At 39.6% G+C, this 21,268-nt stretch overlaps 2 protein-coding genes across 2 annotated transcripts; one reads left to right on the forward strand and one right to left on the reverse strand.

Moving 5' to 3' along the window:
• Positions 1–822: 822 nt before the first annotated feature.
• Positions 823–9,066, reverse strand: LOC144651899 (ribosome-recycling factor-like). The gene is made up of 6 exons (XM_078511966.1): positions 8,912–9,066; positions 4,813–4,962; positions 4,158–4,279; positions 3,199–3,290; positions 1,970–2,129; positions 823–1,330 (listed from the first exon to the last, which is right to left on the reverse strand). The coding sequence occupies exons 1-6, from the start codon at positions 9,015–9,017 to the stop codon at positions 1,250–1,252; spliced, it is 711 nt and encodes a 236-aa protein (XP_078368092.1). The 5' UTR covers positions 9,018–9,066; the 3' UTR covers positions 823–1,249.
• A 74-nt stretch (positions 9,067–9,140) lies between these two features.
• Positions 9,141–21,033, forward strand: LOC144651847 (plasmanylethanolamine desaturase 1-like). Its single transcript, XM_078511882.1, has 3 exons — positions 9,141–9,415; positions 11,014–11,133; positions 19,486–21,033. Exons 1-3 carry the CDS (start codon positions 9,289–9,291, stop codon positions 20,055–20,057), a joined length of 819 nt encoding a protein of 272 aa, XP_078368008.1. The 5' UTR covers positions 9,141–9,288; the 3' UTR covers positions 20,058–21,033.
• The last annotated feature ends 235 nt before the right edge of the window (positions 21,034–21,268 follow it).

Raw genomic sequence — 21,268 nt, forward strand, 5'->3', positions numbered from 1 at the left:
TGCAGGAGCCTTCAGCGCCCTGAGAGAACAGTTCAAGAGAACCCGAGTTAAACAGAATCCAGATGGCAGCTGGCACGTTGGAGACACAAGAACGAAGGAGGAGACAAAAGCAACAATGGACGCAAATAAAAGAGGGCGAGAAAATGCTTTGAAAGGATAAAATCACTCAAAATACCAGCTGTTTCGAAAATTTATTGGCTTGTTGTAGTTTGGTTTTTGTACGCATCTTTAAATAATTATGCAAAATGATGGCTTTTTTCTATAAACTGTAAGGTTTAACACATATCAAAAGTGACGTTTTTTTTTTCATAAAAATGTTGTTGTAGCAGCAAAATTTATTTGATCGAAATAAACAGTTGTAATGACATCATCTCTAGTATCTGTTTATGCGAGCAGTATTAATTGGTAGTTTTAGTCCAGTCCCCTCCCCTCTTGAATGCAGTTCAACTTCGCGCCATAATTCCCTGCTATTAAACAACTTGTGTTTTCGCTTCAAGCACGATCTTCTCAAAGTATAAAGTAATAGTTCAGAGTAAACAGTCAACCAACATTATATTTTGGTTTATTTAACTTCTTCGAATTAGAGCGGTTTTCACTTGAGTGTCAAACGAAGTTCCCACTTGCTTTGGTTTTGCATTACTACGCTTAGTGATTGGTTAAAAAAGCTCGTGCTTCTTCCAGCCAATCATGGCTCGCTCCCACACGTTTACCCGCGCTTCGTGCCGGATAGATGTACTAGCTTCGCCGGAGTTTTGATTGGTTTACTGGATTGTCTGTGTCCTTTGTGACTGGTCAGAGTTATAACTTTGGTCTTAGTCAAATGCCCGAACTGTAACTGGAATGGTCTTGCATTTCATATTGTATGTTCAGCGAGTTTGGATGTTCACAATTTTACTGTGCATTATTCCTTTTTACGATCCGAAATTTTAAGACACTTATTGCCATTTATAGACAGGTCAATCTTCGTTAAAACACAATATTCTTAAAAATAATTTAAAAAGCGGGCAAAAAACTTGCTGTAGAAGAGATATTTTCATCTAAAATAAATTATTGATTACAAAGAGAAAGGCCAAAAGCTCGTACAAGGAGAATCCCAATCCGTCTTTCAGATTATCTTGCTGAATGTCCCTGTTATACACATTTCCTGAAGTTCATCATGAAGCCATCTTTTTACAGTTGGGATAAAAATGACATCTCAAATAAAATAATTACATGACCATTATATTTTATATTAAAAATTGATAAGCAGTCACTTTCTCAATAGTTCTTTAGTTTTTTCTTCTAAGAGTATATCTGTGTCGTTACAGAACTGGTCTGTGAGCTGGTGAACCTGTAATAAGGGGAGAATTAATGAGAAACCACAAATTTGTGATTGATACAATAGGCCTTATTCGTATTCTCGGTATTGGACTGGATAGTGAATGCGGGTAATCTTTTCAAATGCAAATGACATGAAGCTGTTTTTAATGATATTCCCCCGCATGAGCCTCCATTGCAAGCTACAATGGGCGCCAAAAGTGTTGAGACACTCGGCACTTTTTGAGTACCTTGGACAAATTTTACCCCTCACCCCTTCAATATTACCCCCTCCCCCGAAACAATGTTGGATTTGCTATCAGCAAGACTTGCCTCGTTAGTGTACAACATTGAAAAGGGGGAGGGGGAGCGGTTCAAAAGCGGCAGCAGATTAAATGTGGAAAAACGGGAATTTTAAATTAATATTAATTTCATCGAACTGTCTCAAGAACTTTTGACGCCCATTGTAGTTCCAGTCCAATACCGAGAATACGAATATGGTCTATTAAATGAACTCCTCTAGAAGAGACTGCCCTTCATTAGTGAATGTACCAGTATCCCATGCGGATCTGGCAACCAGCATCCTTTATCAATAGCACTGGTATAAAAGTTTGTTAAAATGTGACTATTTAAACTCAACTACGGAAATGATAAACAGAAAATGTGTTGTTACCATTTTCTCCACCATTTTGGCATTATCTTCTGATTTTCCCTTCTTATTCTTCCTAATATCAGCCATGCCTTTCTGCCTTATTCTTCGCAGGCTTTGTTTGTATTGTTCACATGTCGATTTTGCCGCCTTTATCAAGTTCTCGCGATATTCCTGAGTTACCCTGTGCAAGAAAAGTGAACTTTTTTGGCATGTTCCATTTAGAGTTTAACTTGAGAGAAGGGACGATTAGTAGAAGGGCGACAGGCAATGGACGGACCATTATTTTCTTGGAGAGGGGGGGGGGGAGATGAAAAATTTTCCTCTGCAAACTTTTTTTTTTTAGTTTATGCAACTCTGCAAACATTTTTTTCGAAATTCTTACTATTTTTTGTTATACATATCGTGTTTGCAAACAATTTATTTTGTCTTTCCAGGCCCTGAAAACAATTTTTTTCAATATTTTTCACCCCCCCCCCCTCCAAAAAAATAATGGTCCGTCCCTTAAGTAGTGGGGAAGTGTAGACAGATGGGAGGGCAAAAGGTATTGTAAAAATGGGAAAGGTGTGGCAGGAAAGGGGAAGGCAGTGAAAAAAGGGAGGGCATTGTAGGAAGGGGCTCTTGAATGGGAGGGTTAAAAATCCCATTTCCCAGCCCAAATTTCACCCACATCCCATTTCCTAGCCTATTGTTTTCTCAAATTTTCTAGATCACAGCCCCAGTTCCATTGTTTTTTTGTTTGTGATTCCCAGTCCCAGTGACTCAAACCCCATTTTTCCAGAGAAAATTTGCCCAAATCCCAGTTCCCATTTTAACCCTTCAGGTCCCTCTAGGAAGGAAAGTAAAGTAAGTAAGGAAGTGAGAAAGATGTGGGTGAGTGTAGGGAGAGAGGGTTGAAAGGAGGGTGGAAGGAAAGACATGGGAGGAAAAGTCGGCCTATGAAAGAAGGTAAAAGAGAGTTTGAAAGGGAAGAGGGAGGGAAGAAACAGGAGGTGTGGAGGTTGGAGGAAGACCTGTATCAACAAGTGGTGAAATTATGGAAGAAATTAAAGGAAAGCCAAGGAAGGGGGAAGGGAGGAGGTATGAAAGGTGTGGGGGAAACACATGGAAAGGAACAGTTGCAGAAAGAAGAAAAGGCATGGAAGATGGAGGTAAAAATTTGGAGAAGACCAGGATGTAAGACGATCAGGTAGGGGGCATCAAAGGAATAGTTGGTCCCTGTATAAAGAAGTAAGCTGTAGAGCAAGCCTTACTTTGGAATCGGTATAGATATCACATGACCATCCATGGTTGGTTCAAAGTTGGAGTTCCAGCCTTTAATTGCCTGAGCAGCTTGAGATACCAACTGAAACAAAATGACAAAATGAAAATAATCAATACCGTAAAATTTCGGTTATAAGCCCTGGGCTTATACAACTTCATAAGGGTTTTTGGGTGGGCTTATAAGTAGAGGGGCTTATATCCGTTCTGAAACAGGTCACGGAAATGTTGATGTACTGTCATCCGTCAGAGGGGGGCTTACATGTATATCCGGGGGAGGGGGGGGCTTATAATCGGATGTATTTTTTTGTTTCCAGGTAGATGGGCCTATAACCGGGGAGGGGGGGGGGGGCTTATAAGCAGGGGGGCTTATAACCAAAATTTTACGGTATTAATTATAATGACTATTGTTTACAAGAAAGTAATTTTGTATTTGCTTTGGTTTGCATTTGCTAAGCTCCAGACACAGTACGTATGCTGTCCAGCTAGAAACCCAAAGATATTTGATATGCAAATTTCTACCTGAAAATAAGCCCCCCCCCCCCATATATATAAGTGCTCCACAAACAATACGCCCACCTGAAGAGGGAAGTTTTGCAAATATAAGTTGCCCAGGGCTTATATTCTGTATTTTGCAGTATTTTTGAGGGACCTGCCCCCTCTCCCATTTATGACAAATTAATTGATCTGAAGGACCGATTTGTTTGTCTACCCTCTCCCATTATTGCAACAAAAGAAGGCCCAAATAAACTATGCCCCTCCCACTTTCCTCTCCCCCCCCCAAAAAAAAATATCCATAAAAAACACATTTAATATGGTTCAAATTATTGGGAAGTTTAAGAAATGGAGGGTTTGAGGTTTTTTTTTGATAATGTTTTAATATTGCAAGGAGAAATAATTAGAAGTTGGTCACTAAAGCATTTGAAATGTTGAGAAATAAATATTGATGCACCTCTGGTGAACTACTCATGTCCACAACAAACATGCTGTTATTTAGTTTGATTTGTGCCACTTGACTCAGTGGAAATGCTTCTTTGCCATTCTGTGATTGCACCTTGAGCTTGTCTAATACGTCTGGAAAAGAAAGATTTTCTAGAAATTAACATGTACTCACTTTTATGCAAAGAGAAAGGTAAGCTAGAAAAATCAACACAAAATTCGCAATTTAATTTCTTTCTTTCCTAATTACCTTATTTCTCCTTGTTGCAAAAATTGGTGCACTGGGAAAACAATGTCTGGAGACAAGAGTCTTGCCTTACGAGATGAGAATCTCATCTCAGGAGAGGGTGGAAACTTACTTTTGAGCAAAACTGTGGGATGCTACAGTACTGAAATGGGGCTGAGAGAGGGGGGAGGGAGTGTGAGGGAGGGGGGAGGGGGAGTCAGGAAATACCTGAAGTGACTATGCTGTTTGACTAATGCATTACAAGCACCACCTACTGAGAAGTCTGTATTATTTCACGGAAAGAGAAAAAGACTTTTTTTCTGTCTCACAAAACAAAAGGATACACAGTATACCCAAGACACTCAGCTGGTGGTCTTTATCTTGCTTAAAGAAAGTAAAGTCATATAATAGTACATAAAGGGAAGTTAGACCTTATACTCACTTGGTTGAATTTTGACAGATAGTTTGTCCTTGAACTCAAGCTGGAGGCTGCCTACTGTACTCTGCATGGTAGTTTTTAATTTCTCCAGATCTACCAGCCCATCTGCTAAATCATGGTCAATTGAAACAGTTGGGGATTTAGCCTTTTTCCCTGCAAGAAAAGAACAGGATTAATATTTTTGACAGTGCAACCAGACTGGGATCTGAAAATTGAAAATTTATAAATACAAATTGTCTCAGGCAATTATTTCAGTCCTGGTATGTGATCTACTCTAATCAATGGTGGACCTCGAATGTTGTTGAAATTACCATATTGTTGTATGGGTGAAATGGTTTTGGGTCAATGGGCATTCGCGGTAAACAACTGCAATTCTTGTGATATACATGAAGTAGTATGATGAACAAATATTGCAAGAGTCCCGTGTGATGCCTAAACAGTTCTACAAACTTAAAGGGAACCTCCACTCTTACAACTAGAAATAGTTGACACTAGCTTGCCCCTGCTGTTAATCAGTTTTTCTTTTCTGTACATCCGTTTCTACAGGTAATTCTTTCGCTTGATATCTTAGCTCTTCTGTCTATTTAATTGATTGGAAAATAATTTTCTGTTTAGGATGTTTATGAAGAAAACACTCCCTGATGGCTCATGTTTTGGCTTGTGATTCGCGATCCCTGTGGAAAGAGGACATACTCAAAGCTGTGGTGAGTGATCTCGGCTAGACTCAAGCTAGACTTTAGACAAAGTTCTTTGTCTTAATTTGACATGCCGGGACGAAGGTCGAACTCTCGCGACTCCTTCGCTCACTGAGTGGGCTGCTTTGCAGACTCGAACTCGCTTCACTGTGGCAATAGATCTTAGTGAGGATAAACTTTAGAAAAAGCAAAACATTTAACTATTTGACTTTGAGCCTAACTGCTTTTTTTTATATATTTGGGCTGAGAGCCCAAGCATGAAGAATGACATGAGAATGATCAACTTAAAAGAATGAAAGGATGCCGAAAGAATTTCTCACCTCTGTCAATACAAATGCCTGCCGCGAGTCTTAAATAATTATCTCGAGATCGCTTTTGAATGCCGCATATCATCTAGTAAATCTCCTCCGGAAGTGGACTGATAAAGACTTTTCCCCGTTCAAGCAGTTTGTGCCTGGTAAATCGCGGTATCAGTGCCGGACCAAGGCTTGCTTATCGTAAATCGCGGAAAAATTTGTAGATATATTCGTACGAGTTCCTAAACAAATTTGTCTTTTTGTGAAATGACAGCACCACTAAGGAAGTCCAATATTTCACGTGAAAATGTGGATTTTCTTACTTCTCTGCGAGTTAATTATCGCGATCTCTTTTCAATAATTGCATAGCTTTCAGGCTTCAGACCTTGTGTAATGAATAGGTCTCAAATTATCTTTCCCCTACTCCAAGCTGGAAATCAAATTTTATCAACGTTTGCAATAATTAGTTAAAGTGTTGTTGTCGAGTGCGCACGTGTTTACGCTGATGGGTTGTCATCATCACGCAATCACCACGCAGAGATTCGTTCATCTTGTGTCATCATTGACCAATCACCTTACAGGCATTTATCACACCTGCCGATACCCACTTGCGGGCTTTCAACCTCGTCAGCACTGCACAACTCCCGATACTATTTGCACGCCTACTTTGGTCAAATCGAGATTTTTCCTGTATACTACTAGAAATAGCTGACACTAGGTTGCCCCCGAAGTTTCAACGATGTTTATCGGTTTTTCTTTGCTGTTCATCCTTTTCTACAATTCAGACATTTGATTGGAAATTAATTTTCTATTTTGGATGATTATTAATTATGATACGGTAAATCATTTAATTATAAGAACGCAACAGCATCTTGACATCTTTGTCATGTTTTGCTGTGGTGGGGGATCTCAGCTAGACTCAAGCTAGACTTAAGAAAAAGTCCGTCGTCTTTATTAATTTAACACGCCGGGCCGGTCGACCTATCGCGACTTGCGTGGCTCGTTTTCGCGACTTCGTCGCTTTGAATGGGCCGCTTTGCGGGCTCAAATCGAACTCACTTCACTGTGGTAAAGTCTTGATCTCAGCGAGGATAAACTTTAGAAACAGCAAAACGTTTTAAAATTAAAATTTCGTCCGGAAGTGGACCGATCAAGACTGTTGAAGTTTTCTCCATTCAAGTAGTTTGTGCCTGGTAAATCACGGTCAGTTGGACAAAGGCTTTCTTATCGTAAATCACGCTTCATGACAACGGTAACTTTTTAAAAGGAAAGGATACCGAAAGAATTTCTCACCTTTGACAATGAAACGCTTGACTTTCTAAAAGTCGCTCGCTTCTTGTTTCCGGTTTCGCCTGCCGCGAGTCTTAAACAATTATCTCGAGATCTTTTTTTAAATTTCTTGTAAATCTCGTCCGGAGATAGACTGATCAAGGCTTTTCTCCGTTCAAGTAGTTTGCGCTTGGTAAATCGCGGTTTTGGACTAAGGCATGCTTATCGTAAATCGCAGACAAATTTGAAGATATGGCTTGATATGTTCGTACGTGTTTCTTACTTCTCTGCGAGTTACTTAGTTAATTATCGCAAAGTCTTTTCAACAATTGCATTGCGTTTGGCTTTTAGACATTGTGAAATAAATAGGCCTCGAATAAAACCTCAAATTATCTTTTTCAAAATTCTGCCCAACTGCAATCAACCTTTACAAGCTTCGTTTGTTTACTTGTTGTCATTTGTGCACGTGCTCACGTTTTGGGTTGTCATCATCACCCAGTCATCGTTTACTTGCGTCATCATTGACCAATCACCGTATGTCGGCATTTTACAACTCCCGATACCTACTTGCAGGCTTTCAGCTTGTCAGCATTTTACAACTCCCGAGACTATTTGCGGGCAAAAATTGATCAAATCAAGATTTTTCTTGGTATATACTATATATAGACTCTATATATGCGCGGATTACAATGATGCCTCCTCGGGTTTTGGCCTCTGGGCCAAAACCATGCGGCGCAATAAGTTGATGTTGTTTGAAATAATGCCTAAATGAAAAATTTTACAGGACAAGGGGAAAATAACATTTAATAGTAACAAAAAGTGAAAAAAAAAAGATTTGCTTTTAAATTTTTAAATTTCCTGCACTTGCCATTTTGGATTTTATGACGTATAATGGTTTCACACAATAGATCCTCTGCTTTCTAACAATAGAAGCAACCATTACATGTCAAAAAATCCAAAATGGCAGCATGCGGGAAATTTAACAGCCATGATCTTTTCCGTGCTATTAAATGTTTTTTCTCCCTTGTCCCGAAAAAGTTGGCATTTAGGCATTATTTCAAAACATCAAAAAAAACTTGTTGTAAGAGTGGAGGTTTCCTTTAGGGCATATACTAAAACCCGAAACAACGAAACGAAACCACCGAAACGAAACGACCGAAACCACCGAAACGAGCGAAACGAAACCGCCGAAACAACCGAAACGGCCGAAACGAGCGAAACGAAACGAAATCACCGAAACAAGCAAAACTTCAAGATTTTCGCCACTTAGCGTACTATACACCCCGTTTAGCCTACTATACACTCTGATTAGCCTACTATAAACCCCGGTTAGCCTACTATACACTCCTGTTAGCCTACTACACACTCCGGTTAGCCTACGTTTCACTTAGGTTAGCCTACTATGTACTCCGGTTAGCCTGTTTACGGTTAGCTCTCAATAATTGTAATGGGTTTTGCTTGTTTCGGTGATTTCGTCTCGTTTCGCTCGTTTCGGCCGTTTCGGTTGTTTCGGCGGTTTCGTTTCGGTGGTTTCGGTGGTTTCGCTCGTTTCGGTCGTTTCGTTTCGGTGGTTTCGTTTCGTTGTTTCGGGTTTTAGTACATGCCTTCCTTTAGTGATGATGATGATGATGAAATATTTACTGTGGCAACATTGTGTATGCTGCACCGTAGGCTGCAGGTGGGAGATGAAAAGCAGACAGAAGCATAAAACCCAGCCTTTAACTCCCAAGATCAGCAAAGACACCAACAACTTTCATCTGTTTCCCATTTTAAAACTCCTTACGTAATGTAAGTGTTCTTGTTGCACGTGACATTACGTGCGTGTTTTCAACTAGCCCTTACCTTTCTTTGCAGCATAAAATCGAGCTAAAGTAAGTCTCGCATACGTTGTCCTTGTTGTGCTCACACCAAGTGTCGCTGAAATTCGCGAAAGAACTGAAGAATTCATTGATTTCTAATTAAAATAAGATGAAATTTACTATGAAATTTACGATAACACAGAGACTGAGCCGCAACGATGGTCAGTGGTAAATAACTTTGCAGTTGCGTATTTCATGTATTGTTCCTCTATTGTTCCACCTGGTTCCACCGCTCATGCCACTTTTGGACTTTGTTCAATTCGCCATTTTGAATTTAATTTATAGCAGGACATGCTGGGCGTTGTGTAATACTTTTTCAGCCACTGTAATTTATTTTCTGTCAAATGCGCCGTTCTTAGAATGGCACCGTCTCAGGATGCTATAGAGGATGTGGATCAGGGTCATACTGACCATTCTGAAGCGAAAAAATTGCCTGACAGGCCATCTGGAAAAGCAAAAGAGATTTTGGCTGGAGGCTACACTGAAGGTTTGTTTAGATCTCATTTGGCTCTTGCATAAGTCCCGGGCCATACGCAGATGAGAGTTGACTTTCATTAGAGTTTTCATCAACTCTCATCGACTTTCATCAACTCGGGCGAAACGAAAGAAACTCTCAACCACTCTCATGGAATTTTGTGCACGTTCAAAGTCGACGAGAGTGCATGAGAGTCGATTAGAGTGCATGGGAGTTTGAACTCTCATCAACTTTCGTCCTCGTTTGGCCCGGGCTTAAGTCGTTCTAGAGTCGAAGAGTTTTCCAGCGATTGACAGAACCTTGTCGATTAGAGGTTTAATCAGTGGTTGTAATTTCGTTAAATGACTAGCTTTTTAGGGAATCCCCATGTCTGGCATCCCGCACCGATCAGATGCATTTCATATTTTTAACCTGTATTAAATAATGTACATGTACATGATGCAAATGATAATTTAGCGTCAAACCAACTGCGTTGCTGTCAGTGAGATTGTTAATGTCCTCAGTGGTTCTTAAAGCTCTCAGCTAAGTTTTTACTTTTAGTTGTAAGGACTAGGGTGAGAATTCAACATAAAACAATTTTTTAAAAGTTCATCAACAATAATTATACCAGGCAAAGTATTTTCAATCTCATTTGAGATGTCAAGGTGCCGGCACTGGGAATAAAGCTGTGCTGTTAACAGTTTTTTCATGCATTTGCCACTGTGCATTTTAACATTTATATGGGCAACCCTACAGATCTTTGGTATGGTTTTCCATGGGTTTTGTACTAGAATGGTAGTCTTGGGTACGTAGAGGCCCTGCCAGGGTAAATTCCGACAAGCGACATGGCCCAAAAAGAAGGGACAGCACATGAAATAAAAACTTAAATTCCGACAAAGACAAGTAATTTTCCTTCAATTTTGCTACTGTCAGCGATGCGAAGTTTGATAAAACAGCGACATGGCACATTTTTAAATTTAGGCAAGCAACATGGGAACCCCCCCCCCCTGGCAGGGCCTCTATGTACATCTGCAGGCATTTATATGTGATCAAAGTAGTGAGAGGGAAGTTGTCATAAGTTAGCAAGCCAATGATCTTCTTGTTTGGATTGGATTGGATTTTGAATACCTTGGATATTTTCTATGTGGGATGTACACTGTACATAGAATTGATGCTTTTATTTTATAAGAATATGGAGATGGATTTGTGAAATTTTAAAAATATTTTAAGAATAAACCCGAGGCTGAGATTTTGAAAAGAATATAATTTTGTCTGTTGAAAATTTGTAAATGCAATCCCAGATAACGGGAGGTATCTGGGACTGAGGCCATGGGTTCAATTCCTCTAAGGGACTCAGAATTTTTTTCTTTGTCCCATGCTTGTGTCATTGTTGAAAAATTCATCTTCATCATTTATCATTTATCACAGACAACTCATCTTTTTTCTTAATCTTTGTCAGTAAAAAAGAACAACTGTGTAATCAATTTTGCTATTGGCTTTCTGGACCTGCAAAAACTTTTCAGGTTCTTCAAGAAATGGGCCCCTGGACTCTTTTTTGTTGTCATGTGGTGAAATAGACAAATGTTTGATTATCTGATTGCTTGATACATTTATTTCTTGTGTTATTTTAGGTAAAAGACGTCTAGAGACCTTTAGTGTAACATCGTATGTCATTCTGTCAAGCATAGTTCTGTTTTTCCTGTACAAAAATTTCAAGCTCGATGACATCAAAACAATCATATTTGCTGCTGGTGAGTACGGTTAGACTAGCCTGATTACATATTTACTTGAAAAATTTTTTGGACATTTTATTTTGGATGTTTAAATATTAAAAAATTTTTTTAAGAAAAACGACAATTTTTTTAAGTTTCAAAGACATGTTTCGACAGAGCATCTGTCATCTTCAGTTGAATGGTTTACAAAGCACAGTGAGTTGAATAATAAGTAGAAAAAATGCTAATTAAGACAAGTAGTAACAACAGAACGTGAAAATGTGTGAATTAGAAGGATAATTTTAGATTTACATGGTGTAATTGCTGATTGGGGCAAGGTAGTTCCCTTTGAATATGGATAGCCTCCAGCCTCGTCCCCAGTCGTCCCCGGCGAATTTGGATGTGACGTCACCCGCCAAGCTTGTCGGGAAAGTTCGCCTAGGATGCCTGGCAATAAACGGCAAATCCAATATGGCGGAGCCTGTCCAACGATTGAACTTCAGTCAACTTCTTGAAGAACTTAAAAACGCGTCAGAATTAGGCTGGGATTCCTTCATCCATGTCTGCCAGCAAACTCGTGAAGTAATTGGAGATTTTTTATTTAAGGTAGAAAAATTAAATGTAGATTTTTATGCACAGCAAATTGTACCATCTAAAGAGCTTAAAGAATATGTTCCACTAACTGTAACTGGCGATGGGAGCTGTCTCTATCGATCGATTTCTCTGTTGGTGTCTTGGTGAACGGAGATAGAATAGTGGTCGTTCGTGGAAAGTTGTATGATGAGTATTTTTGCTTCTCGCTAACACAACAACAACAGCGGTGAAAAGATAAAAGGCTCAAAGCTGATATCCATCAGTACTTTCAACTGTGCTTTCGTGTGTGCTTTGTTTGTACCTTTGCCTTAATTTTGCTTTTTTCGAATATTTTTCGCAGTTTTATCCAAGGTAAGTGAAGCTGTAACTATTTATTCGAAGTATCAGTAGCGAAATATGACTAAAGCTACTTATCAGAAAATTAGAAAGCTGTGTAGTGGTTTGTTTTCTGGGAAACAAACGCTGCAATTCGCCTACTGTTGGTGACGATACCGAGTTGTAATGTGTCAACTCAGCTGCTTAACAGATTCAACTTCTCTCTTGTGAACTTCAGACTTGTGAGACTATAACATACCAAATTCCCTTCGGCCACTAAGCATTGACAAGATTATGATTGTAAGGAAACAAAAAACTGTTCCGAATGGACTGGTATCAAAATGTTTAGAATGGCTTCATTTCAGTTTAAAAGTCGTTTGTTACTGTTAGTTAATGTTATATTTATATTGTTGCTATTGTTACTATACAAACATTATCCAGAGTATCTTCTAGATATACAATGTACTCTATTTGGATTCATTAAAGACCTTTAGCCACTTAGCTTGGCACAAATAATCAATCAAAAGGCTTTATTCTTCTCTTATGCTTTAGAAAGATGGGTTGGTACAAGCAGATCAGGTTTCATCAGCTGGCAATGTCATACATTTTCTATGGGCAGACCTCAAATATCAAGAGAATATGAAAACATAATATAACACTTTCCACTGCCTCCAGCTTTCCCTGCCTCCTCCCCAAATCTCCCCACCCTACCAAATGCACTCCCCCAAATTCCAATAACTACTAGTTTTAGTATATATTGCAAGAGTTGAATACATGTAAATACTTTTGTATACTGTACTGTGTTTATGTGTGTGTGTGTGTGTGTCAGTCAAGCTCAGTTTAATATCTCTGCAAGTAGGAGTTAAAAAGGTGGTAGTTTAAGGAATGGGAAAAATAGCCAGTGTACCCATGTGAGGAAAAATACAAATATTTTTGGGCTATCAAAAATGCAGAATGGGGCTCACAAATTAAAAGGAAACTGGTCCAAAAGCCCCAGTAACCAGCTTTTCTGGAGCGGTTCAAACAATATTTAAACATTATATATTTTGATATTTTAATTTATTTGCAAATAAACATATAAACACAGTATATATATATTGTGTTTATGTGTTTCTTTGCAAGTAAATGTCAGAGAGAATAGCAGAAGAATCATACTTTGTTAAACGAGCTATGTCTACAATGATGCAGTATGTACCTTGTCTAAAGGGGAAAGCAGTGCACTTCTGTTTCTTTTTGAACATCTCAGCAGGTAAATTTGTCAAAACTACACGAAAATTGGCAGCAAAATATATAAACTTCAGCTGAAATGCTAACTCTGCAACTGAGGGAAAATGAAATAAATTTCCACACCTTTTGGGCTGACAAGAACTGTTGGCTATTTAGTGGTGCTACACAATGGAAATGTTATCAATTCACACTTGGAATCTGCAATAAGTCATGACTGTTTCATTCATGACGGGGGGAGGATTGTTCGGATTTTCGGATCAATAGATCAAACACGCCACGCCATGTTTTCACTTCGAGGAACAACAACATCCGGGACTTTATTGACGTCAGATCTTATACATATTAATGAGATCATCCTAACACCCCCACTTGATCTCTTCCTATGTATGTTCTAAAATCACATGAACACGGTCATATTGCTAAAATATAAACATACAGCTTACTATCAGTTGACAAATGAGTAAAACTATAACAAAATATAGAACTCTTGTACATTACTTCTATATTAAAACTCAAATGTCTTAAGAACCAAAAATATAACTCTTGAATTTTTGCAACTTAATCTTCGTAACTGGTTTGGTCATGACATCAGCAACCATATCGGCGGTGGGACAATACTTAATGATTACTTTGCCTGCATTCTGCACATTGCGAATAAAATGGTATCGCACATCAATATGTTTGGATCTCTGTCGATTGACTGGATTCATGGACAAGGCAATTGTCCCCTGATTATCCTCAAAGATCAAAACAGGATCATTTACCTCACCAACATCATTCACTATCTGAATGAGATACATGCCCTCCTGAACTGCCGCTGCCAGGGCAATGTACTCAGCTTCACAAGATGAAAGAGCTACTGTTGGCTGCTTTCTCGACTTCCAAGAGATAAGTGGACCAGCTTTATTCAAACTGAAGCAGTACCCACTGATGCTGCGTCTGTCATCTGTAGATGATGCCCAATCAGCATCACTATAGCCTATCAGTGTAAGACCATTGTCACATTTCCTATAGCACAGTTCAAAGTCAAGGGTCCCCTTTAAGTACCGCAGTACATGTTTCACTGCTACCCAGTGTTCCTTTGTGGGATTAGTTAGAAACTGAGACAGTTTAGTAACAACCCAGCATATGTCTGGTCTGGTGCATGTCATAGCATATACCAAGCTACCCACTGCTTCACGGTATCGCTTTGGATCAACAGGGTTTTCACTGCCAAACTCAAACTTCTGCTCAGAAGGTGTAGGTTTTGGTTTACAATCAGACATCTCAAATCTCTCAAGCACCTTACTGATATACCTCTTCTGGTCCATTTTTACAAAGCCATCACCTTGCTCAAAGTGAATACCCAAGAAATATGAAAGTCTACCCAGATCTTTCATATGAAACCTCTTGTTCAACATCTCTTTAGTTTTAGACAATAACACCATGTCGCTTGCTGCTATAATTATGTCATCCACCCAGACAAGCATAGCAACAAGTCCACTTCCAACCTGTTTGGTGTACACACAATTGTCAACAGGGCTTTGTACAAAATCATTCTCTTGCAAGAAACAGTGTAGTACATGGTTCCAATTCCTACCCGACTGCTTCAATCCATACAGAGATTTGTTCAACTTATACACAAGTTTCCCTTCACTCCCTTCACTCCCCGGGGGAACTTCAAAGCCCTCAGCTTGATCCATATAGATCTCACAATCAATAGGGGCATTGAGATATGCCGTCTTCACATCCATCTGATGCAAAATCAAATCGTGTTGTGCTGCCATTTGCATTAGCACACGCACTGATGTGAGATTAGCTGTTGGTGCAAACGTCTCCTGATAATCAACACCTCTCACTTGACTGTAACCCTTAGCAACATACCTTGCTTTGTAAGTTTTAGCACCATTGGAACTTTCTTTGATAGTGTACACCCAACGGCCCCCCACTGAATTTTTGCCCTCTGGCAAAGGAGACAAAGTAAATGTGTTATTCTCAGTTAGAGAATTCATCTCTTCCTTCATTGCTGCCTCCCAGTTACTAGACTCAGGTGATTCCATAGCCTCTTGGTAAGTTTGAGGGAAAGCAGAAAATTTGTAACAGTAATCTACACTCGTCAGTACCTGATCACTATCCTTCATGTTTGTGACATAATCTCTCAGGTAAGCTGGGGGTCTTCTCTCCCTCGTGGAGCGTCTCACACTTTCATCACGAGGCTGTGAAGTAGGACTAGGTTCATTCTCAGCCTTAGGTCCTTCAGCAAGTTCATCCAGACCCTCTCCGGATCTGTCAACATCAGATTCACTACAAGTATCAGGGTTAGTATTGTGTCGTGATGGCATGAAATCATCATCACCCAGTGGAATTTCAGTTTGGGTCTGTCGTTCAACATGTACCCCTCTCCTAGGGAACTTCACCACCCTGTACTTCATAATCTTGCCCGTCTCTGGGATTAACACCAGATAGGCAGGACTCTCTTTATCATACCCAAGGAAAATCCCTTTGGTGCACCTGGGATCCAATTTCTTCTTATTCTGCTTATATGCATAGCATTCAGATCCAAAAACTCTCATGTTTGACAAATTTGGCTTCTTGCCAGTGATAGCAAAGTATGCAGTTTGCTTAAGGCGGTTGTTAAAGCACCGATTGCGAATGTACGCAGCTGCCATTACCGCATAGGGCCAAAACCCTTTGCCCAGATTGGCTTGTAGGAGTAAACACCTTCCCATCTCAAACAAGGTTCTCCAGTGTCGCTCTGCCGTCCCATTTTGGTGGGGAGAATGGGGTGCAGACATTTCATGCTTTATCTTATTTTTCTCCAGCAGAGATTTAAATTCCTGAGAAATAAATTCACCACCATTATCCGATCTAATACATTTGACCTCTCCGTATGGTGCTGTGTCTGCTAAAAACTTCTTTGTTGCAGCTACAGTGTCACTCTTACGTTTCAGAAAATATACAAAAATTGCTCCTGAATAGTCATCTGTAAAAGCTATGGAATATCTGAAACCCTCTCTAGAAGCTGGATCGATAGGTCCAGCCAAATCTGTATGAACTAATTCTAATGGTGCAGTAGCACGAGCATCAGGATTCCTATTCCTACTTTGGGTCATCTTTCCTTCAATACAAACATTACAATCTTGGGGTTTACTAGAACTACTATTACTTATTTTCATACCTTCCACTACACCTTTTAGTTTCAAGATGTCCTCATAATTACAGTGTCCTAGTATTTCATGCCAACCCTTCAGGTCACAAGTATAATTAACAGAGTCAGTGTCATTCTTGTCGAAGGTACTAAGATAGTACAGTCTACAATGCTTCTCGATGTTAAACTTGGTACCATCCTTGTAAACTAATTCAGCAGAGTCAGGATTGAAAGTCACTGAAGCACCTCTTTCAGTCGCAGCTTGCACTGAAAATATGTTCTGCGGGTATGCAGGAATGTATAACGCATTCTTCAGTGTTGCACTGACATACTTTCCAGTGGTATCCATGATGGTTATCTCAACATCCCCTCTCTTGAGTGCCACGTTGTTGGATCGTGTCCCATCTGCTAGCTCGATGTAGTGCTTTTCTGGTGTGAACTTGTCATCAAATTTGCTGAATTTGGACTCGTCATTGATGATGTGAGTGGTCGCACCGCAATCCACCAGTAGGGCATTTGGCTTCCCAGTAGTGTTCCCATTTACATAGGCATTGGTCTCAAATGCAAATGAATGCTCCACTTCCTCATCAGAATCCTCCAAAGTCTCAGAAGCCTGACTGACTTTGTCGGTCTTGTTCTTTCTTTTGCGTCGACATGTTCTGTCACTGTGTGATGAATTATGGCACGTGTTGCACCAGTGCCCCCGTCCGTTCCTGCCTTTGTCTTTATTACCACAGAAGCGAGCAATGTGCCCTGGCTGGCCACATTGAAAACAGGTGATATTCGGCTGGGATTCTTGCTTGTGTTCAGTTTTCATAACTGAGTGATTTCCCGTCGCTATACTCGCTCGCTCTGTGTCTTCGAAGCTTCGTAAGGCCACTTTAAATTCGCCAAATGTTTGTTCTTTCTCGCTCTGAGTAATAACGACAACAAACGGCTTGTATTCTTCTGGTAGGCCTTTCAGTACCATCGCTATGAGAAGGCTATCCGTCACGGTTTCACCGGCATTTTTAAGAGCTGTTGCCGCGGTCTCTGCTCGTATGACATAGTCTGTCACTGTCTCGTGTGCTGACTTCACAAGCGAGGTCAGTTCCGTGTACTACGAGATCACTCTCGGCTTGCCTGTACCAGCGTAGTGTGCTCTTAAAATCTTTAATGCTTTCCTCCCGTCATCCTGTGCATCTCTCATTACAAGGGAAAGGCTTTTGTCGTCTAGAAATTGTATTAACTCCGCGAAAGCTTCTTCATTCTTGGCTGCATTAACGTCCTCAAATTCAGCCGTAGTGATCGTATCCTTCAACTTTTGCAATCGCATGTATCCGAGAAACTTGACTTCCCATTGCTCATATTTCCGTTCATCCCCATCGAAGAGTAGTCTCCCGTACCTTGACCTGGGCCCATAACCTGTTTCGTTCATGACGGGGGGAGGATTGTTCGGATTTTCGGATCAATAGATCAAACACGCCACGCCATGTTTTCACTTCGAGGAACAACAACATCCGGGACTTTATTGACGTCAGATCTTATACATATTAATGAGATCATCCTAACAATGACCAGCTGTAATTTTTATTTAATAAGCTCATTGAATTGACGAAAATGATTAAAGCATACTTGTTATATATAACCTGAACATGGCCTAGGATTTGGATTAACATCTCCTGCTAATGAAATGAGCCAGAGTATACAAGAAAAAGACAGGCTACATCAAGATCAAATAAAGTTTTGGTTTACGAGAGTTAGATTATTTTTTTTCTTTCTCTAAAAAGCTAAATAAAAAATTACAGGTAATCAATGACAAGCTTTAATACATGCATCGGGGGATTAGCCCTCTTCTCTCAAGTAAGCTGAATTGTTTCTTTGTTTTCGCACATAAATTTGTAAACAACAAAGGTCGAAAATCCCGACCCTAGCTCTATAAACATTGAGATCGACGCCTTTCAGGTTTAAATAAAACTAACACAGTTACTAGTACCTGGCGAACGTAATTTGCTTACCACAAAGAACTTCTAGATACATGTAGACCCATGTATCACTACGAGTAGTGAACGAAAACAATGATAACAGAATAATTTTCTTAACTCTATTAAATACGACCAATACCATTCTGCAAGGCAGGAAAAAAACGGCATTACAGTTCGTCTCCGCCATCTAAAATAGTCCACAAATGTTCAAAAGGGATGCAGTTTCCTCATGAACCAGAAATATTTTCTTTTCCTCGCAGAAAAACGTATATTTTCGTCGAGCTATATCTGGGACTTTTTCTCGCTAAACTGGGACTTTTTTGCCATTTTGTGCCAGGCCTCGCGCTATCGCGCTCGGTTCCAGTCCTCCTCCGCTCACTCGCATAGCGCGGTATGGCCTGGGGACGAGGCTGGATAGCCTCCTTTATCTTAAGTTGAAAGCTGGTAGAGGCGTGATCTAAAATATGAAAGCAATCTATTGAACACAAGGAGCGACAGCGTTCAGAATTCTGAAGGTGTTTGAAAATGTGGGAGGCCTTATCACTGGCATGTGCGGGCTGTAATGCCTGTTATGTCGGCGAAACCACCCGACATTTTGCCACACGAGTGCGTGAGCACTTAGCCAGTGATAAGGCCTCCCACATTTTCAAACACCTTCAGAATTCTGAACGCTGTCGCTCCTTGTGTTCAATAGATTGCTTTCATATTTTAGATCACGCCTCTACCAGCTTTCAACTTAAGATAAAGGAGGCTATCCATATTCAAAGGGAACCACCATGCCTCAATCAGCAATTACACCATGTAAATCTAAAATTATCCTTCTAATTCACACATTTTCACGTTCTGTTGTTACTACTTGTCTTAATTAGCATTTTTTCTACTTATTATTCAACTCACTGTGCTTTGTAAACCATTCAACTGAAGATGACAGATGCTCTGTCGAAACATGTCTTTGAAACTTAAAAAAAATTGTCGTTTTTCTTAAAATCTTTACGTGTCTGCTGTTCTCAAAACTATTAAAAAAAAAACTTTGTCTCATTTTGGACAAAAATTTCGGACACTTTGCTGAAACTTTGCCAAAAATAGTATTGTTAGACTGAAAAATTCATTAAAAAATAGCAACATATTAATGTGTGTATTGTCTGAATTTATCTTTTTTCTTAGTTGCTGGTGCAGTAACTGCAGACTTTTGCTCAGGCCTGGTTCACTGGGGAGCCGACACATGGGGATCGGTGGACATCCCTATTTTTGGCAAGGCCTTTATCCGTCCTTTTAGAGAACACCACGTCGACCCCACAGCCATAACAAGACATGACCTGATCGAAACAAACGGAGACAACTGCATGTTAACCCTGCCTGCGTTATCTTACATGGCCTACAGATACTTCACTCTTGACCAAGCTGCAATAGAAGCATCTTACAAAATGGACTGTTATGTGTTTTCTTTGGCAGTCTTTGTCACCCTCACCAACCAAATCCATAAATGGTCTCACACATACTTTGGGTTGCCATTGTGGGTACAAAAGCTTCAGGATTGGCACATAATCTTACCGAGAAAGCATCACCGTATTCATCACGTTTCTCCACATGAGACATACTTTTGTATTACTACTGGTTGGTTGAATTATCCACTGGAAGTGATCAGATTCTGGCCGACTTTAGAGTGGCTGATTGAGAAAACAACAGGGGCTAAACCTAGATCGGACGACCTCAAATGGGCAGGGAAATCCGAGTAGTTCTGATAAGAGTTTAGTATTTATTGCTGCAAAGAAGGCTGCTTCATTTTCTTTCACTGGACACAAGAAATTGACTTACTCTTGTACAAACGAAAACATGCATTTACAAGTGAAGTCCATATACAACTTCATTTCATGTACATGAAAAGTTGAAACAAGTAGCAAGACTCTGTTTCTTTTCCTGCTGAAATTTAATAACAACGGCAAAATTAGGAAAACAATAGTAATATAAATCATGACTCACATGTTCATGCACTAATGATATTTTGTGAATGAAAATTATGTATGCAATTCATAGATCTGAAATTTTAGTGTAGTCTGTAGTTCTGTATTGGGCAGTGTTCTTAAGCATGCTATCTGTCCATTAGAGAATGTAGATCATTGCTTGAGAAACATAACTAGATCTTGAGAAGCACGACCTTGAAATGTGATTGTGACGTTAAAATTAGGTCACAATTTGATAAGAGATCTAAGAACACTTGATTGAACAAGTACAAGTACACATATACATGTAATTGCACAATTAAGTAATCCAGGGTCTACAACATATTTAGATGTTAATATATAAATTTTTTTTCCGGATATTCCTGTATTTGAGATGAACATGTTTTTTGCCTGTTGTAACAACATGCTTATATTTATGTGCAAGGCTAGGTTAAATTTACATGGTACAAATGTTGTGTCAGGACTAGTACTTTGATATGTGCACTGAAGGGTAGTGATGAGTTATTTAATTCTGTTCGGTATGATATGCTGTGCATTAAAAATGACATAAATTATTGTAATGTCTGTGGGGATAAAGAAAAAGGCAAGATTTCCACAGAGCACCATATGTAAATTATGCATACAATTTTGTAAGGATTGTATGGAATATTTGTATGTGATAATTAATGTATAGTTCTCTGTCTGTGGAAATCTTTCCAAGAAAAGTAGCAAAGGGAAATATTGGGAGAGAAATAAACTTTGAAATAATAAATACATGGTTTACATTGTTTTGGATGGACATTATGATGTGTGACATACAATGCCTCATTTTTTTCTCGCTCGCCCGGCGTTTTCGCTCTCCCCCACAAACCGAGAGCTCGCCTTCGTTTCGCCTCATTTTTTTTTCTTGCTCGCCCCGCGTTTTCGCTCTCCCCCACAAACCGAGAGCCTGGAACAGGCTAAAACTCATGTCATTTAGAGTGCTAATTTAAAATATTCAAAAAAAA

The sequence above is a fragment of the Oculina patagonica genome, chromosome 4, assembly GCF_052425735.1.
Source record: "Oculina patagonica isolate OP01 chromosome 4, crgOcupat, whole genome shotgun sequence".
Taxonomy (NCBI): Eukaryota; Metazoa; Cnidaria; class Anthozoa; order Scleractinia; family Oculinidae; genus Oculina; species Oculina patagonica.

Bases quoted from the DNA above. Each gene is read 5' to 3' on its own strand.
- LOC144651847 (XM_078511882.1), top strand. From the start codon at position 9,289: ATGGCACCGTCTCAGGATGCTATAGAGGATGTGGATCAGGGTCATACT. The intron at 9,416-11,013 runs GTTTGTTTAGAT...GTGTTATTTTAG, and splicing joins GGCTGGAGGCTACACTGAAG to GTAAAAGACGTCTAGAGACC. The intron at 11,134-19,485 runs GTGAGTACGGTT...CTTTTTTCTTAG, and splicing joins AACAATCATATTTGCTGCTG to TTGCTGGTGCAGTAACTGCA.
- LOC144651899 (XM_078511966.1), bottom strand. From the start codon at position 9,017: ATGAATTCTTCAGTTCTTTCGCGAATTTCAGCGACACTTGGTGTGAGC. The intron at 4,963-8,911 runs GTAAGGGCTAGT...CTTTTCTTGCAG, and splicing joins ATTTTATGCTGCAAAGAAAG to GGAAAAAGGCTAAATCCCCA. The intron at 3,291-4,157 runs GTGCATCAATAT...ATTTTGTTTCAG, and splicing joins ACATGAGTAGTTCACCAGAG to TTGGTATCTCAAGCTGCTCA.